At 42.0% G+C, this 18908-nt stretch overlaps 2 protein-coding genes across 5 annotated transcripts in view; one reads left to right on the top strand and one right to left on the bottom strand.

Moving 5' to 3' along the window:
* Positions 1–2788, bottom strand: part of NNT (nicotinamide nucleotide transhydrogenase) — a 47478-nt gene extending 44690 nt beyond the window's left edge. Inside the window, exons 1-2 of one of the 3 annotated variants that reach the window (XM_075020434.1) lie at positions 2668–2788; positions 1418–1615 (exon numbers count right to left, since the gene is read on the bottom strand). In XM_075020434.1, the coding sequence (XP_074876535.1) occupies positions 1418–1568 (151 nt within the window). In that variant the 5' untranslated portion in view covers positions 1569–1615; positions 2668–2788. Of the gene's footprint in view, positions 1–1417; positions 1616–2297; positions 2440–2667 lie in introns of those variants that run through there. The other 2 variants (XM_075020436.1, XM_075020435.1) reach the window with 2 other exon arrangements.
* Positions 2789–2924: 136 nt separating this feature from the next.
* Positions 2925–18908, top strand: part of PAIP1 (poly(A) binding protein interacting protein 1) — a 28010-nt gene continuing 12026 nt past the window's right edge. Inside the window, exons 1-5 of one of the 2 annotated variants that reach the window (XM_075020438.1) lie at positions 2925–3320; positions 4380–4497; positions 8301–8482; positions 13892–14080; positions 17151–17263. In XM_075020438.1, the coding sequence (XP_074876539.1) occupies positions 4467–4497; positions 8301–8482; positions 13892–14080; positions 17151–17263 (515 nt within the window). In that variant the 5' untranslated portion in view covers positions 2925–3320; positions 4380–4466. Of the gene's footprint in view, positions 3321–4379; positions 4498–6884; positions 7043–8300; positions 8483–13891; positions 14081–17150; positions 17264–18908 lie in introns of those variants that run through there. The other variant, XM_075020439.1, reaches the window with a different exon arrangement.

Raw genomic sequence — 18908 nt, 5'->3', positions numbered from 1 at the left:
TTCATGATCAAATTTGCGGTCAAAGTCAAATACAAAGATTGATTCCAAACTCAAACAACAAGGGCACTTACCTGGGACATTTGAGAAAGAACTTTGAACCTAGTTTCCTACGTCCCAGGTTAACACTCCCAACCAAGGGACAATTTGCCATATCAAGACAGACAGATTCTCCTTCATTCAGATACTTAATATGGAAAAAAAAATATATGTGGAGCATGACAAATCTGTCAGTCAAAGCAAAGAAACTCAGGTTTCACCATGCAACTGTGGTAAAAAGCCATGCAATATACATTATTAGGAGCCCTCAGAGTAAAGAAATTCCTCCTCTCATGACATTTCTTCAGAAGCTCCAAAACATTGGATCACTGACTTGAAAGGACCCCAAAACATACCAGCCACTGTTAGTACTGCCAGAAATTGCATACAACAAAGGCTTCTCAGAGTTATACAGCCTAAACTTATGTCCTGTGCTTTCACAACCAGACACTTCTGTTCACAAACAGCTCGACTTTTCTAATACTAATGCAGCTACATACTGTGTATGTTTGGAAGAACCGAACATCATGTGTACGATCAGTCTAACTCTCAACATTAATCTGTCACAGACAGAGAAGGCCCTAGATCTGCCCTGAAGTAGAATCTCTAAATCCCTTCAGGGAGACATGACCCATGCAGGATAATGAGCAAAAATATCATTAAACCAGTTTTATACATTTTCCAGTCTTCTAGTTGTCAGGCTACGCACACCATAGGATAGAGCAAAAAGATGTCAGTTCTGATTTTCATACAGCAGGCTCACATCATAAACTGGAACCAAGGATGCCCCCATTCCCCCCCCCTTTTTTTTTTCCTGAAAATACCTGAACCTGTCCATTATCTGCACTAAAATGTAATTATCGCAAGTATACCAATAACACATGAAGATGCGTATCTTAAGTTCTTCAGGGTGGTACAACGTAAGAGTTTCCTGAACAAAGTTAAGAGATTTTTTTAGATAGGATAATTACATGTACATACAGTCATGCTTGCAAATGCTCTCTTTGTGAGGGCTGTATCTTCCCCTGCATGCACACAGAGCTGCACTACCAATACTCATGGGAAACTCAAGCTTTTAACTAAGAAAAGCCTTTTTTTAAATACTTTTCTCAAGCAAGGTGTCAGCAGGAGCTCTGACCCCCTGCCCACTAAAAACTATTTGGATCCAAAGTATTCATAATAGACACAAACATCTTCTGCATAAGCCCTTTAAAACCAGTGTAAAATTGTACTGCAAGTGACTGACTCACGTATGCTCCTGGCATGATTTGAAAGTGTTCTTTTTAAGACTTTTCTGCACTAATGCATATCTGAAAGAAAAATTCAAGTTATCTTCATGTTTTAAAATGAAAGATTATTTACAACAGTTTACTCAATTTACCTGGCTTTGGAGCTGCCTGAGACGTGAGCATCTGGTGGGTTCTAAACATTCGCAAACACGGCATCTTTGCAGAATGCACCTTAGGTGGTAACACATTGCCAAACACAGCAGTTGAGCACCCACTAACAGCAATACGCAGAAGGCTTGCCATTTTGCCCAGACCTCACAGCAGACCCCTTGCCACGTGTGGAATCCCTGCTGCACATGTCAAAACAAAACAAGAATTATTAATGATACTAGACAGAAGGTACGTAAACTCGGCAGCTTAAGTCCGGCCAACTGCCAGGAGCCATGAGACAATCATTTCTCCCCACCTTTTCTTTCTGGTAAAAAAACAAAATCAACTTTGATTTCAAACTGTGACAACTATCAAACTAAAGTAACAAGCCCAGGAGAGGCCTGACATTTCAAGCTGACCTCGAGATCATATTTCTGTCACTCATGGTCATATTCTCTTCACCCCCTTGCTCTAAACAAGCAACTCTGACACGTGAAAACCTCCTGCGCCCCAACGAACCCGACAATTCCAGCCCCTGCCAGAGCTCCCGAAGCAGTTACCCTGAGCGGGACAACACCTTCAGGCGCTCAGGAGACATACCGAAGCAGGCACTCAGCGCGGGACAAGCGGGGCAGCGGCCGGGCTAGCCGGGCCGCCCCTCGCTAGCAGGCGGCTACCGGCCGCCGGCGGAGGGAAAGGCTCTTCGCCCCAGACCCCGCCGTCCGCCGGGCTCCAACGTGCCGTGCCGTCCCGCCTCGCCTCGTCCCGTCCCGCCTGGCCTCACGGCGGCGGCCTGCCGCTCCCCGCCCGCCCGGCCCACCAGGCAGCGGCCCCGTTTCGCTCCCGCCGCTATTTTTAGCCCACGGCCACCGACCGACTGACCTTGGGCAGGCAGCTCGCCCTCCGGCGCCCGGGCCCGCCGCCCGCCGCCACCCCCCGCCGCCACAACGGCTCGGCGGCCGCCGCGCCTGCCCGGGTGGAAGCCCGCAGCCGCCACCTCTCCGCTCCCCGTCTGGGAGCGCTGCCGGGGGCCCCTTCCCGCGCCGCCTGCCTCCTCCACACGTCCTTCCTTCCTCCCTCCCACACGTCCGTCCGTCCGTCCGTCCTTCCCTCCTTCCTTCCTTCCTCCCGCCCTTCCTTCCCGCCGCTCCCGGGCGCTGCGAGAGCGGGACACCGCAGCCTTCCCCTCCGCAACAGCCGCCCCCCGCCCGCGCCGGGCACAGCCCCCCTCGGCCTACCGCACCGCACCCACCAGGCGCGCCGCCGGCGCCGGCCCCGCCGCGGCACTGACCGACCTTGGGGCGAGGCGGCGCCGTAGACCCGTCCCCGGCGCGGCGCGGGGCGGGGCGGGGCGGGGGGCGGAGCGGGCCGGGCCTGCCTGCCAACCCGGAAGGAGTGAAGGGACGGCGGAGGTCGGAGCTGTCGAGTCACGCGGCGTCCCCGTCTCCGAGCTGGAAGGGGGCGGCGGGGGCGGGCGGGGGGTGAGGTGTCCGTCACGTGGCGCCTGCGTGCCGCCGGCGGCTCGCGCTCGTGCCCGCGGCTCGCGCTCGTGCCCGCGCCTCCGGCGCCCGCTCGCGCGGCTGAGGGGCGGCCGGGCGGCTCCCTCAGGGGCGGCTTTAGCCGCCGGTCCTGCGCTCTTGCCCGGGGCCGCGGCTCTGGCGAGAGCTTTCCCGAGGGAAGCGGAGGTACTGCGGTCAGGGCCTGAAGCCGTCGAAGCTGTTGGGGGAGCCCTGAGGTGTTGGCCGCTGGCAGCAGGCGGGCACGAGCAGGCGCTGGCGCCTTCGCCCCTCAGCCGTGGCGGGCCGCCAGTGACCGGGGCGCGGAGGCGAAGGTCGAGGCGGCCGGCTTGAGAGGAGACTTCCTGAAAGGCGGTTGTTTCACGTGGACAAACGCCGCAGCAGATAGGTGGTATCTTCTTTATTATTGTCGTTATTTCTTGAAATGTATAACAAAGCAGTCATCTGGTGTACGTGCTGGACTTAGAGGGGTAGATACAGTACGGGGGAGATAACAGAAAAAGACGAGCTCTGGCAACTGTATAAATAACATATGAATCGATATGTTGTCGTATTTCACATGATCTCTAGTTTCTAGGTATGAGTTAGGCCTTTCTTTTATTTATTTATTTATTTGCATCGGTGTAACTGTTCTTGCAAAATATGCATTGCCGGAGGTGTCGCACAGCTTCCAGGCTGACAATGAATTACGACTACAAGTGAAGTTAAACACTGAAAACATGAGTCTCTCAAGAAGTAATGAATTGGATGCTCTAGTACTAGATGTTCAGGAGGCTACCATGCTTTTAAATAAATCTGTGGGGAAGATTCCATTTAGAGTTACGGCTTATGTGCTGATATGTGTGCTTTATGTTTTGGCGTCAGTTACCATTGACTAGTGTAACAACATGCCTCATCAGTATAGTAGGGATCAGCGTGATTCCAATTATTAATAACATATTCAGTTTTAAAAGCTAGAACCAGCCTCCTCAATTTCTCTATTTAGAAATATGTTGTCAGCATAAAAAGAAAGAAAAATTGTAGAAGTGCTTGTGTTCTGAATAGTGACAATGTTGGAGTTTGTGGTTCCTCAGCACCAGGCACTGCAGGTGTGTGCAGTATTGCTTCTGCATTAACTTTTAGACTATTAGGTAACATGCTTAGGACAAAGCAGGTAACTCCTCTAGTGGCTATTTGTAAGTGGTCATAAGGGCATTTGGTGAAAGTTTTAATCCAGTCATTGGGTGCTTAGGATATGTCTTGCTAGCTTAGCTGTCTCAGGTTTTCTGCTGTTTGGCCTCAGAGGATTGAAGTAATTGACAGGAGTTCAGCCGCTTGGGCCAGAACATTCTAAGCAGAATTTTAGGCATTGTCTAAAGGGGTTGACTATTGTAGGTAGTATTTGGGATTGTAATTTTGGATTTAATTGTCTGAAAGACTTTTTTTTTTCCTTTAATTTTTGTTACAGGTGTCTACATTTGGGAGGAGAAATTGGGTTCCCAACCAAACACAGCTGCTCTCATGCAAACTTCGGTAGTGCACCTGTAATGAAAAGATGGATCTGGGATCACATTCCACGCTAAACGGTAAGTAGTTGCCAAACAGTCATTAAATTAAGATGATATAGAACATCTGCTAAGTGAAAAGGACTCACATTTATGACCAAAGGTGAAAAGTTGTCTGGTTCAATAATGATAACCTGAGGCATTTAATTCCTCAGAGGTGTATACCTTAAAGAATGAGATTTGCTTTCTTGAAAGACTGGCATATTAAAAAGTGGTGCCAGTATATAGTGATGGTTTTCTTAAAGCCTCACGATCCTGATACCACTGATGGAGAATCTCAACTTCCTTTTTCACATTAATGTAAGCTTTTCATTCTCCTCCAGATAAGGTAAAGTCTACAGATGTGACCAGAAGTCATAATATAGGCTTCAAAGCTGGAGCTGAAATAACACAATAATACTGAATATTTTTAATATAGTTATTTTAGTAGCTAATTTGTGATCTTTAAAGGATTAGTAATACTGCTTAAATCTAGTTTTGACAATTGTTTACAAAAGAGAAGTCTTCTGATTTTTTGAAGACTCATCAAAATCTCCTACATTTGCTCTCATTTCAGTTGCAGAGTATAGATTTGTTAGTTTACCAGTCTTCACTTACAGTAAGGGTCACCTAGGAACATTTTTCCCATGAGCCTAATTAATTTTAACTGTGTCGCTTTTACTGTCTGGCCAACTTTGTCTCTCACCAAAAATCAGTCCAATCCATGCCTTGAGGAAGTAACAAATATTTTACACCCTAGCTCCGCCCACCCTTCTTAATAATTAAAACTGGTAAAACATAGTAATAATCCAAATAGGAACATAACTTCTAAAGACATTGTTTTACAATACAATTGGATTTTTTTTTTAAATACAAGGCAGTGCTATTGTGATTTTTTTTTTTAATAATGTTTCATACATATTTGCATATATTTCACCCCCTCGTGAATGATGAACAGAGTTTGACCCAACACCACAAAAGCCATTGACTTTTGCTGTGGAAGGAAGAGGCGGTGAGGCCAGCACAGGCCTGGCTGTTCAGGGAGACTGAATACAAACATCGCCCGCAGGATGAGCTGAGGTTGTTCTGGGCACCCCAGGTCTCAGTCACGGTCCTGCACCTTGGAAGCAGATTGCGATCTGGAGTTTGCAAAGCAAGTAGAGCAAGGCTCTGGGCTGAAATTTACAAAAATAGGTGAATTAAATTGTGAAGGGGCACGCGAATTGCATCATTCGCAGTTAATACGATAATATTAGCAAACTGCATTACATGGACAGCCTCCTTCAGTTAGTTCCTGTTGGCATGGAAGGTTTTAAAAATTAAATCAGAAGAGCTTTTGTTCTCACGTCATGCATAAATTATACATGAAAATGCATTATTCTGAACAAACACATTTGTATTGAATAGCCCTAACAGTACAATAATATTGTCACGTTGTTGGCTTAAATTTAGAATTTAGCTTGCAGCTTCCCCCTTTTTTTGTGGCAGCAGCTGTATGCGCACAGCATCGCACGATGCACACGTAGCTACAGGTCTCCTACTGAGTGTAGCTGCGGCCTTGGTCTCGTTATGGCCACCTCAGGCTGTTTCTTCCTCTAGGGAAGCGATTGCAAGAGAATAGCGACTTTTTGAAAACGCCGTTTCCAGGCTCCTTGCGGTTTTTGAGGAAGGTGTGACTCGGGTACGGCCGGCAGCCCCGGAACCGGCTGCTGACGCAAGCAAACCCCACGCTGGTCGGTTGCTGCGAGTCGAGCCCGTGCTGGGGTCGGGGGTGAGGAATGCTGACTCATCCGTTCTGAATACGTGACGTTGGCAACGCGGCCCCAAATCCGGGTGAAAGCCTTTAACCCGTGCCAGCCGAGCGGGCCTTGCCGGCGGGGGCAGCTCTCGCCGACACGCCGCCTGGGGCGGGGCCGCCCGGGCTCCCGCGGCGGGGGGCGGGGCCGCGGCCGCCCGGCGGGCCGCGCTCTCCCGCCTCCGGCTGCCGGCCCCGCGCCGAGGTTGCTATAGCGACGGGTCCGGCCAAGCCGCGAGAGGGCGCTGTCAGCCGCGGCGGGCCGCGACCACCGTGGCGGTGAAGGTGGGGGTGAAACTGAAAGTGAACGGCTCGGGCCGTGGTGGGGCGTGGCCGGTCTGCGCCCCGCCCCCCTGGGCCCCAGGCGACTTCCGCGCCGGTCGCCGGCTCCCTCCCATGAGCGCTTGAGCCGCCCTCCTCTAAGCATGTCGGAGAGTTTCGACCGAGCTCCAGGTGCCGGCCGAGGCCGAAGCCGGGGCCGAGGATGCGCCTCTCCCTTCAGCGGCGCCGCTCCCTTCAGCGGCGCCGCTCCCTTCAGCGGCGCCGCTCCGTTCAGCCGCGCCGCTCCGTTCAGCGGCACCGCTCCGTTCAGCGGCGCCGCTCCGTTCAGCGGCGCTGCTCCCTTCAGCGGCGCGGGCGCGTTGGAGAGCGGTGGCGGGGCCCGCCTCAGGGGCAGCGGTTCCCACAGCTCAGTCTTGGCCCAGGAGCAGCATCACCAAACGGGCGGCCTCTTCGCACGGCAGGAACCATTGCGGCCTCCGAAGACGGCGCCGCTGGGCGCCAGCATCGCAGGTACGGGCCGCCGCGTAGCGGCCCCCTCCCCGCCCCTCTGGAGGCCCCCGGTGTCGGGGGGCAGCCCACTGAAGCCAGCCGCGCTCCCCTCGTTAGCGCGCACCGCTCTGCTCCTGCTTCGCTTATTGCTTCAACTCCCCCCTCCCCGACCCCGCTTCGCTGTCCCACTGAGACTGGAGCCGTGGGGCTTCCCCCCCACCTCCTTCTGGCCTGGCCGCGGGGACGCATCCTTTTTCCCACCCCCGCATCTAGGGGTAGAGAGGTCAGTGCAGCCTGAGGGCCAGCGGTCTGCGCACCCTGCGCACTTGCCCGGCTCCTCTCGGCACTGCAGGGAGATGAGCTGTGTAGGGGCACCTGTACCTTTCCTCAGAAGAGGGGTCATGTATCTGGGTTATGGGCCTGTGCCCAGGTAAAGGTGCAATGTTGTATTGCAGTGACTCGCAACACCTCTCTGTCCGTTCCCCCCTTTCTGTGTTCTCACATCTGTGTGTGCTTTTTATCCATCTGTTAATCTGACCACAGGTGGTCTCAGCCTTCCTCTTATCGAAGAAATCCAGCCTTAAGGTTTGCCAAAATATAAACCAAACCCACCAGTAACACAAAGCATTGTTTGTTGGTTAGGTTTTTTGGGTAGGTATCGGGTTCTGTTTTCAGGAAACTTAGGAGCTAATCTGTAAAGATACATTTGGAAAATGTGGAAAATAGGGTTTTAAAAACACTGTTTCATTGGATTTTTTGACAAACGGTGTAGGAGAACAATAATAGGTAAGTGTCTTTGAGGATCATGTTAAAAACTAGTGGTGTTAAAAATCAGCTATGTCTTCCATTTACTGACCTTCCAAGTCTTGCATTTGTATCTGAAATCTGTGAAAAACCCCCAAGATGAGAAAGCATACCATAAGCAGGTTTACTAGTTTCTCAGGTTAGCCCTTTTAGAAAACATGTTTTTAAGGGAGAGACCGCTTTTTCTCTCTTTTTTTTTTTTCTCCTTCCTCTCCCCTTTTTTGGTCATTTTCACATGAACATTGTGTTTACTTTCTGTTGTGTAGAAAGACATCTAGGTAGAGTTTGCTAAAGTGAAAACTTTATTCATACTTTAAAAAAACAATAAAAACAATATATTTGAAGTAAACTTGAAATTTTGTAGTAAAAGTGTATTTAAAGTCCAAAAAATTAGGTATTCTGTGTGTACTCTGTGTGAATACATACTAACTAGTTCAGCCATTTCTAAGAAAAGCTGTTAACAAAAACTTTTCAGAACACCTCCAGCAGACAGGAATTCCATCTGGATCACAAGATAAAGTTTCGGCTCCTGATTCTGGATCAGCAATGGCTGAACCTCGGGTGGCTGTGGCTCCTGTGGTAACATCAAAGTTGTCTGTTAAAGCACCTGAGTTTTATCCATCAGGATACAACCAGAACTTCAGTCAGAACTTCGCAGTGAGTGTTTATCTTCTCCTCTCAGTATATGTCAATTTACTTATCTTCAGATTAACAATGTTTTCTTGAGATCTTGTGTATTAGATAACTTGAATGCTGCATTTGCTGAAGAGATTCCAAAAATTCTGACAGTAACCTCCAGAGTCACAGCCAGAATGTTAAGTGATAATGGGTGAATATTGTAGTGTACATGAGAGCCTTTAGCGTGGGATATTTTGCTAAAGCTTGCTGCAGATAACCACATTCCTTGTTGATTACACCAAGCATTGATTAAACCCAACATCAGAGTAAGCTGTGGTTCTGGTGAGTGCCTTTCACTAAGTTGTAGTTACATGTATGCTGCATTTTAAGTAAAGGCTTAGCTGCACTTTTATGCAGGTTTCACAGGGTTTTGAAACAAGTATGGGAGAAAAGTTGAACTTTAGTTTCCCTGAGCACAGGCTTTACCTTTCCTAAATTTACTGTGCCATGGGTATGATTGGCCATGACTGCCTAACTTACTGTACTTTTAATTCCTTCAGTAGTGTTGTATCACCAAAGGGCGAAAAAATAGGGTTAGGCTCATTCCTAGCAGTTACCTACCCACCAGACTAAGGCTGATCTCAGATCAGTATTTTAGATGCATCATCTAATAAAAGTTGGTACTTCTTATTTTCTACTCCATTGCCTTCCATGTTATTGCTTTAGTAATTCTCCTCCTGGGAAGATCTGTGTGAATTCTTGGAATATGCTTTTGTTATGCAAGCAGCCAAACTCTGGTACTGTATATAAACAGGTGGGAACTATTACTTTTACAAATACAAGTAAGTGATTAAAAAACAATTATACTGAAACAAATAAATTTTGAATAATTTAGAGAAAAATACTTCATTAGAATGCTAAATATGGTGCCTTGGTGTCTTGAAGTCTTTTCCTTACCAGTAAAAATGATATTATCTTAATGTTACCAGCTTTGGCAGCTTACTGAGTAGAATTACTGTCCTGGATAATACAAGCCCATATAGCCAATATATAACTTAACAAAATGCCAACAGGAACATGCTTCAGTGAGTGCATAATCTAGGGGAAAAATAACTACTTTGCCCCAGTACATTACATGTTTTATATAAATAAAGTATTTCAGTTTCAAGACCAAAAAAAAAAAAAAGCCATTTGGAAAGGGATACATAATGCAGACTTAAAATTACAAAGTTTTGAGGCCAGCAGTGTCGCTTTTCAGCTGTTTTGCAAAAACATATAACATGTGGCAGTTACTGGTTGCTGTGTTGTAGGAATATGCCGTGAATGTGACTCATCTATTAATAAAAATACCTCTTAAAATGCTAACAAAACCTAGAACATTTATTTGGAACTATGTTGCAGGGACCTTAATCTAATCAGAATATACTAGGCATAGAGTGCTGGTGTTTCAGACTTTCATCCTTCACTATTACAAAGTTTGGGGTTTTTTTAGTGACCAAATTAAATTCATAAACTGGGCTCACTTGCAACAAAAATAAGAAATGTAGCATGCTTTACTATTATACAGATTTTGACCATGAGTTTTAAAATTTGAATCAAAACAAACTTTTGAGAAACTTCTGTTTTTTCTGACTTGAAATTAACAATTTTTAGCTTTCATTTATAATGTTCCCTGCAATATTTAGATCTGAAAACTCGCATATTAAAATATGTGGTAGTTTTGCTATTAAGCATTTATTGTTTTAGAAATAAAGTGTTGATTTCTTGTTTGATTGTACACTATTGTAATTACTATATGTGTCCATATAACGTTTGATTATTATATTAGTTAATTTCCAGTTCTGATACTCAAAACTATCAGTTACCCATGAAGATAGTTTTAAGGGGTACAGCATACAAGACATAGTAGAATTTTCAGAAAAACTTTAACGGGACTTTGGGGAAGAAAGACCTCCATGGAATTCTCTGTTTGCATGCAGCTGTCCACTACATTGGAAGCTGTGGATGTCTGCAGTAGAATTGGTGACTACATTTAGGTTTGGATTGCCAGTAAGAAATGTCAGACTTGTTCTCTGGCATGGGTGTATGATGGTGATATGGCTGTCACTCCCATCAGAAGGGCATAATGATGTTTTCATTTCGTGGTTTTAGGAGTGAGATTTGTATTATCTTAGGTGGAATACTTCTCTCCCCCATTTTTTGGTTTTTGTTTTTGGTTTGGTTTGTTGTTTTACTGCAGTTAATCTCCAAAAGGAGGCTAAGCAGCCTCAGTGTTGGTTTTATACATTTAGCCAAGCATGGGGATGCCACTTAACCTTGTGCAGCATGGATAGGTGATTTTGTATATGCAAAAGTCTTTGTACTTAAGTTTGCAATACCTTTACTGTAAACTTGTTGAGTGCGTATAATCTGAAGGGATTAAAAAAAAGCTTGTTTCTAAGAAGTCTGAAGAGAAATCACATCAAATGATAAATTATTAGTGAATAAATTCCTAAGTGGAAATGTTGTGGATACTTACCAGGTATAGGAAAGTGGTAATTAGCACGTGTATAGAAACAGATCCTAAGACCAGATTTGGCTCATGGATCTTTTCTATAGACTTTCTGGGGTTTATCTTTATGTAAATCAGAGGAGTTTTAGTACCTTTTTAGCCTTTTTGTTCTTAAGTCTTTAAACTCATGAGCTGACTCTTAGTAAAAGAGAGGCAAATCTATAACCTTTACATTGGGGACTCTCTTGTTGTGAGTAATGCAGGATTCCATCCTATAGCTATCACACAGAAGGATTAGACAGCCTTAGCTTGACTGAGAAATCATTGAAATTAATGGAATATTTCTAGTTTACTTTCATGGCTTTGAATCATAAATTTGTAATGAATGTATAAACTTACAGCCTCCTGTTAGCCTACTGCTGTATAAAAACAAGAGGGATTTGCTTTGTTTTCCTTTAGTTGATAACAGTATGTGGTGCTATTTTCTCTGTTAAATCTTTAAATCTGCCAATGAGAAATGCGAGTGGTTTATGTCTAGAAGTTACCGGACTAAATTTAATTAGCTTTTAAAGTATTGAGTGTTACTATTTTAGCAATATATACCTTTATTATAATGCTTAAATTATTAATTTTTCTTTCCCACTTGTTCTGTTCCCTGGCATAATTACTAAAACCTAGCCTGCTTTTAGAGTTGCATATTTAGTACAGGTAGATGAACGTGATACAGAGTTTAGCCTCTGTGTTTAGACTGTTAATTACAAAATGGGAAGAGGAGTATGAATACAGGGACGCCAGTATACCAAATGGTATTGGGGCCCCTTCCAAAACAAGGACATTCTCTTCCAAGACTGAATTCTTATCAGGCGGGTATGAGAGGAAGATACCTTCCTCCCTACATGAGGATCTCATAACAACCTGATGGCTGTCAGAAAGAGCAGCTTCTTTTACTAGCTACAGCAACTGCATTCCCTGCAACCTGGCTGGAGATTTTTCAGACAGGTTGTCTGGAGAGATGCTAGTTCAGCTGTGTGTGATTAAGGTGCAGTTGTTGCACAATAATGTCATATTTCTGTGGAATAAAATAGTTTTAAGTTTATTGTACAGAACCTTTACTGGGTTATTTGAAATTGCCTACTAAAATTTTATTTCCTTTAGAGAAATAGAATATTTAGCAAGTTGCACATAAGCCTGTTAGCCTTTATTCTTTGGCTTTCTAAGGTCCAGACCATTAGAATCTTAGAATGCTTTAGGTTGGAAAGAACCCCTGAAGTTCCTCTGCGGCAATCCTCAATTCAGAGCAAAACCAACTCAGATCAAGTTGTTGAAGGCTTTATCCTTATGAGTAGTAATTTGCCACTATTTCCGTAAACCCATTTTTTTTCCTATAGCTGATAGGCAACATTGAGTAACTTTATCTTTAGTATTATTCCCTGGGCAAATACTCTACTTAATTAAACATCATAGGAAATCTTTCTAGTTTTTCTTTTCTTATATTGATGTGTCCCCCATTAGCTTAAGTTTTATATCCTTTTGAGATGGGTCTTTGAAGAATTCTGGAAAATCTGCTTTTTTTTCCCCACACAGGTCATGAAATTAATATCAATACTTCATTTTCAGCAATGTGTATCTGTTTTTCTCCACATTTCATACGCAGATAGTTTTTCACAGATCCATGTTGCTTTACAGTAGAGACTGAGGCATTTTGAAGACAAAGTAAACAACATCCCCTCATTAAGGAAGGGCTGGTGGGGAGAGTGGGAATATAATTATAAACCTTATCAATGTATTTATGTCCACTGAGTAAAGAAAAAGTTTTTTATAATATTTAGCTCAATTTTTCATTAGTGATATATGTTAAACCTTTTTCTTGTTGAACAGTAGTTCAGTTGAGAATTCTGATATTCTGTATGTTACCCTTACGTCTTGAATCACTAATTATAAGTCATTTCTTTAGCAGTCCCTCTTAGGCTCTTGCTTGCACTTCTTACAGCTTTGAGATGCTTTTCACAATCTTTTGTGTAGTGTGACAAAGTGTATTATTTGTACTGTGTTATTACTAGTGACATTACAAAGTGTGCTGCTTCCTTTGCTATTCCCCTGATACACTAGTATTATAATCATCCAGAACAGTATTGACTTTAGATACTGTTACATACATGCATTCCTGAATAGACAAAACTTGCAGCCTTCTGTTCCATCAGCGGGAGCATAAACATAGATAAAGTGATATTGTGCTAGCTCATCCTTTCTTTAGGGAGCAGATGTGTTTAGTCTCTGTTTTTTAACGTCAGTAGCTGCAAATTAATGCAATACCTTTTGAATAGTTTTATTTCATGCCTTGTAATCGTTCATCCATTGCCAAGAGATGCAAATTTGCTAACTTTAAAAGATGAGTTTTCTGGCTATACTTTCTACATGGGAACATTACACTGTATTTACTGTATTTCTGTAATTTCTCCCCCTTCTGCATATTTTGGAGCACTATACACTATGTAAGCCCAACTTTGTTTCAAATTTTCAATTATTTTTCCTTCTACAGTTCATATATCTGCAGCACAATTTGTGTGCACATCAGGAATGGGTGTTGAGCCTCAGTTTAGTAGTTTTGTTCTTAACAGACACACTTACTTATTAGTTTGTTAGTTAATCTTGCACCCAACTTGGCAAACTGTTTGATTTCTTTTTAATCTGTCTTTTGATGTGTTTTGCTGGGAGACCCTAATCTCTATAAAAACAAGTTACCTAGTTCTTGAAGATGATAGGACTACTGGAGCTTTCTGATGCATTGGGGTCTATGGTCTCTAAAAATGTTGAAGTGAACTGTGTAATAAAGATCACTATCAAGTATGCAGAGACTCAAGACTTAAGGGCTATATGGTTACTTCTGGAGATAGTAAGTGTAACAACATTATTTTAGGTTCCTTTTAAATAGTTGGTATATTCTTTCACTACTATAGGATTCTTCCTTTGAAGAGAGATATGATGGCTATCTGACTTTGGCAGAATATGTACAAGACTTCCTAAATCACCTCACCGAGCAACCAGGTTGTTTTGAAACTGAAATAGAGCAGTTTGCCGAAACACTGAATGGCTGGGTCACTGCAGATGAAGCTTTACAAGAACTTGTTGAACTCATCTATCAGCAGGTAGCCTGTGTATTCTGTTTTATAACATGGGTATTATGCCTCTGTTACCTAGTGTCCAAGATAAGCATACTGGTATTATTTGTTATGTAATTGTATCTGCGTAGCATTTTAATGGTTTGAATTTTTCTTTTTAGAGTGAAACATATAGGGAAATATTTTGCTCAACAAATTGAAATGGTAGCTAAAGTGTGGGATACCTGGATAGTTGATAAATTTCCCTGTTTCCTTTGTTGTGTAGTTGGATCTCCTGCATCACATTAAATTAGATTTGAAATTACAGCACTTTAATTAAAGGGAGTTGTATTTGAATTGCACTATTTGTATAGTAGAGATTGAAGAAACTCTTCAGCAATGTCAGAGTTGTACAGTTTTATTCTGTCCTGCAAAAAATTTCTTCATAATACTAAGATACTTCTAATTCCTTGGTATTTTAAAAAATTAAATTTATACCTACTGTACACATCACCCTTTGGGAAGTGCTCCTTTATTGACAGGCTTTCTTCTTCATTTGGAATATACCTATTTCAGAACAGCATAATGGAAGGAGAGGAAGGCTTGTCTAATGGTAACTAGGTCCAGTCCCATTGATGGCCATGGAAATGAGGACAGAGACCTTGAGCTGAACTCTGTACTAATTGGGGGAGCCATTGGAAAGAACAGCTTACTATGTGTTGCTTAGCAAATGAGCTGCTCTTACTGTCTTTTGGGCTTGCTGCAGAGAATGAAGTCACACTTGTGCTTGCTATTTATTACATTGGGTGTCTCACTTTCCTGGGTTGGTTGCTTTCAAATTCTACCTTGAAGAACGCAAACTCTTACTCACCTTTTAAGCGCAGATACTTGCAGAATATTTTAATCTGGCATATGTAGAAGCTGCATGACTGGTTGGTCATTGTACAGGACTGTAGAGTCTCAAGTTTCTTATCGTACAGAATTGATGTACATTTAATTCAGAACCATTTAATTAGATGTTAAAATTACCTGTGCTGTGTTTGGCAGCATCATTCTCCCATCCTTTATTTGAACACATGGAGGATAGTTAGAACAAGATTAACATATTCCATATAACTTTATTGGAAGAAAAAAAGAAGAATTTATCCTATTTTTAACTTCATATATGTTAAATATATTGACTCTCATTTAATGTAAATCTTTAATGTTGCCTCTCCTCTCTCCTATTTAAAAACAAGTCCACTTTTAGGATTGGCTGTGCCTTCCTGAGCTGCGAAGTGTGCAATGTTATCAATCTGAAGTTACATGAAAAATAAAACAGCACAAAAAAGCTGTGCTAGTATCCAAAAGCATCTGATTTTAGTTTGTTGTATGTCAGGATAGGATAGTGGTTGAGTAGAAGTCAACTATGTTTATTATTCTTCTGTCTTGAGCAGAGGCTCAGGTATTTGTGTTTCCTGGCTTATCACAAAACAATTAAAATTGCGGAAGTATATTTATAAGCATGTGCTTCAGTGATGTTAATTTAATCCAACTGAGCAGATTTACAGGTGCTAGGTTTGTGAAGGAAGAAGACTGAAATGTAGGAAACCCAGTCTTCCCTTCATCTGTGTGTCAGGTATCTTAGGCTGCCTGTAAGTATTAATTATGTACTTCTCCCTGTTCTTCCTAATCCGTTTATGTCTCTGGACAGAGTGAAGTACCAGTTCTCTTGTTTTCCAAAAGTTGAATGCCAACTTTGTAGCTTAAGAATCTTGACTGTTGTATAGTTAATACAGTGGATTGTTCCTGTTACAGCAACTAAAATTTCTCAAGATATGTATTGGTAATTAGCCTTTATGCTTAGATTCCGACTTTTGAGTCGGAGATAAACTGGGATTACCAGCAAAAACAGTTCGGGTAAGATGATATTGCACTGTAATGATTGGTTATTAGGAAGATGTAAGGTGCTTTTGACCTCTGTGTGCTCTGCCAGGTCATAATACCTAAAATATAATTGTTTCAGTATTTGATGGAACCACAAATACAGACCAACTAAATGGGAAGATAATGTTTAAAAAATACAGATGAGGTTTGAAGAATTTTTGTGTGTGTTTGCTTTGGGGTTTGTTAGGAAAGAGAAGTGTAATTTAAGTGATGTATTTTGCCTTATAAAAAAGGGGACACCTCTTCTAGTCCAAGCAGCTGATTGAACCAAAGCACCAAAAAGCTCGTTAGCTATTTCACATGCCTCTTACTGGAAAATAAATTCTATTTTATTATCTTAATTACTTAAACCTGTTGTATCTTCTAAAGACGCTTCAGATTTTTTCCAGCGACTTTATGCACATAGTACAGTTATATTGAGGGCATATTTTTCTCTGCCTGTGGAAGGTAACTAGCTGTAATGCATTGGCATGGTAATACAAGATACTTTTTTCAAACATTTTTCAAATGTTGTGGAATTTCATTGCTCCCACCTGGTTTTAGATGACAAAAATGTAAATGTTCAACACTAACAGGACTTTTTTTAGAAAAAAGGACCCATCAAGAGCTATTCGGTATAATGATACAGTTTTAACCTCTGAATCAAGATTTTGCTATTCTGCAGGTTGCTGGAGCCTGTACAGGAGAAAGTATTTATCTCTACAAGAATTCTTTCCCTGGGCATTCACTATTGCCAAAAATAGGTTCTGGGATAAATTGCTCTTAGACTGAATGAAGGAAACTTTATCATATTTTTGTTTTAAAGTAGTCATTGCTCCTTGAGGGAGTGCATGTCCCTGAGAAAGTGTCATAATGTCCACTGTTAATTTTTTTGTATAAACAGTTTTTAAGTGACTTTCAGACACTCTTTGGTTGTAGGTCACAACGGAGAACACATGGCATAATGGTGGTTGTGTTCCTAAAGCCACAAAATCACAGTATAGTGAACTTTTAAAGTGCTGAAATGCATATAGCAAAGTGTTGATGAGATATTATTTGTCATGTTAATTTTTGTAATAATTTATGTTCTGCTCTTCAGTTGTCTAATAAACTGTTGTTAAATGTAGTTTTCAAAAAAGCTTTTAAACTTATTTCCTAATAGCCTAATCATGAATTTTATGAATAATTTATTTTTCCACTTTAATTTTGGAAGGCCACATCTGTCCCAAATTTTTCCTACATGGGAGCACGGTTGTGTAACTATCTATCTCACCATCTAACCATTAGCCCACAAAGTGGGAACTTCCGACAGTTGTTACTTCAAAGGTCAGTATCAGCATCTCATTTTAAGCTTGTTACTTTCTCATGTTACATGTCATCTTATTTTGTATGTAACTCTTAATGTTGTGTGCAAAGAGGTATATATTTAAAATAGAAGTTTAGTTTGAAGATTATTAAAGCACAGGTACATACTGGACATTGAATACATATCTTTTTAAATATTTTAATTTTTTAAGTATGAAAATAAGACTCAATTCAGAGTTCTGTAGGCTCTTTTGAACTGACTATCTTAGACTAATCACAAATTACAGGGTAAATTTGAAAGCTAGTCAACTTTAAAAGTATACTAAATGCACATATGTGTACTGTCCTTGTCCTTTGACTCTTGCCAGGACTTACTTTACTATGTTTTTTTCTTTAATTACTTTTCCAGCTGGATTTGCTGTGTAAGGTTTATTCGTTGATGGATAACTGACTTCATGAAGTAGATGCATAAAAAAACAGAAGGATAAATTTTTTCCATTTTCAGTTACTACAGAGTTCTAGCAGTTTACGGTTTAATAATGATTAGACTTTGTAGTTGACTAAAATACAACTTTTTTATATGGATATATTTCCATTTAAATCTTACTGCATGACATTTGAAGGAGTGGTACACTTTAATACTTCAGAATTCTTTAGAAAGTACCATATTTTTTTTTTTCTTTAAGGACTCCTGGCTTCCTAAGTTTCAGGCTTGCTTCTTCTTTTAAAAGCTTAACTTAGTCCACTTATGTTTAGGAGCAAAAGTATGAAAAACTCAAACAGCAATGCATTCTGATGCTCTCTTATCAAGAGTGGTACCTTATGGAGAAACTGAAAATATTTTTCTTTTCCCTTGTCCCAAAGCAGATGAGCCTCTTTGCTTTCAAAACTACCACTTTTATCTTCTGGCTTCTTAACTATGTTTGTTACTTGAACATGAAGGAAATCCTTGTTAATGTTGGAATATCTCGTTCCTTGTTTTTAAAGCCAACCCAGTAGGTAACATTCATTTTAGCACCCTGAAGCCATGAATTCAAAGTTGCTTATGTTTTTATTGCTAATATGGATGGAATGTGGGAGGTGGGGGGAAGGGGGATAAACAACCTAACAATATGACCACCAAGAACTCCTCTTCTGTTTCTCAGCCCAAGTTTCTACCTTACATTTTGTATATCAGCTCCTTAGATTTTTCAGTTTCTCCAGTGTTTCTTAATCCATTACATAGCCATTGAGAAGACATTAGAAGTTGTCTGGCTTTCCTTCTATTTCAAATATTTTTTAATTCTGTTTTTGAACTGGTATGTAAACTTGTATATTTTTGGCACAGTTGTTGAATACTAGAAAAATTGTCTCACTGCCATGTTGCCTTAATCTTCTGTATTTCTATGTATATCTAAATTTTAGAATCATAGAATGGTTTGAGTTGGAAAGAACCTTAAAGATCATCTAGTTCCAACCCCCCTGACATGGACAGGGACACTTTCTGCTAGACCAGGTTGCTCAAAGCCCCATCCAGCCTGGCCTTGAATACTTCCAGGGATGGGGCATCCACAGCTTCTCTGGACAACCTGTTCCAGTGCCTCACCACCCTCAGTGAAGAACTTCTTACTTACCTCTAATGTAAATCTACCTTCTTTCAGTTTAAAGCCATTACCCCTCATCCTGT

This window comes from Buteo buteo, chromosome Z (genome assembly GCF_964188355.1).
Source record: "Buteo buteo chromosome Z, bButBut1.hap1.1, whole genome shotgun sequence".
Classification (NCBI taxonomy): Eukaryota; Metazoa; Chordata; class Aves; order Accipitriformes; family Accipitridae; genus Buteo; species Buteo buteo.
The sequence above is the reverse complement of the archived record's forward strand: the minus strand, read 5'-3'. Positions and strand labels throughout refer to the sequence as shown.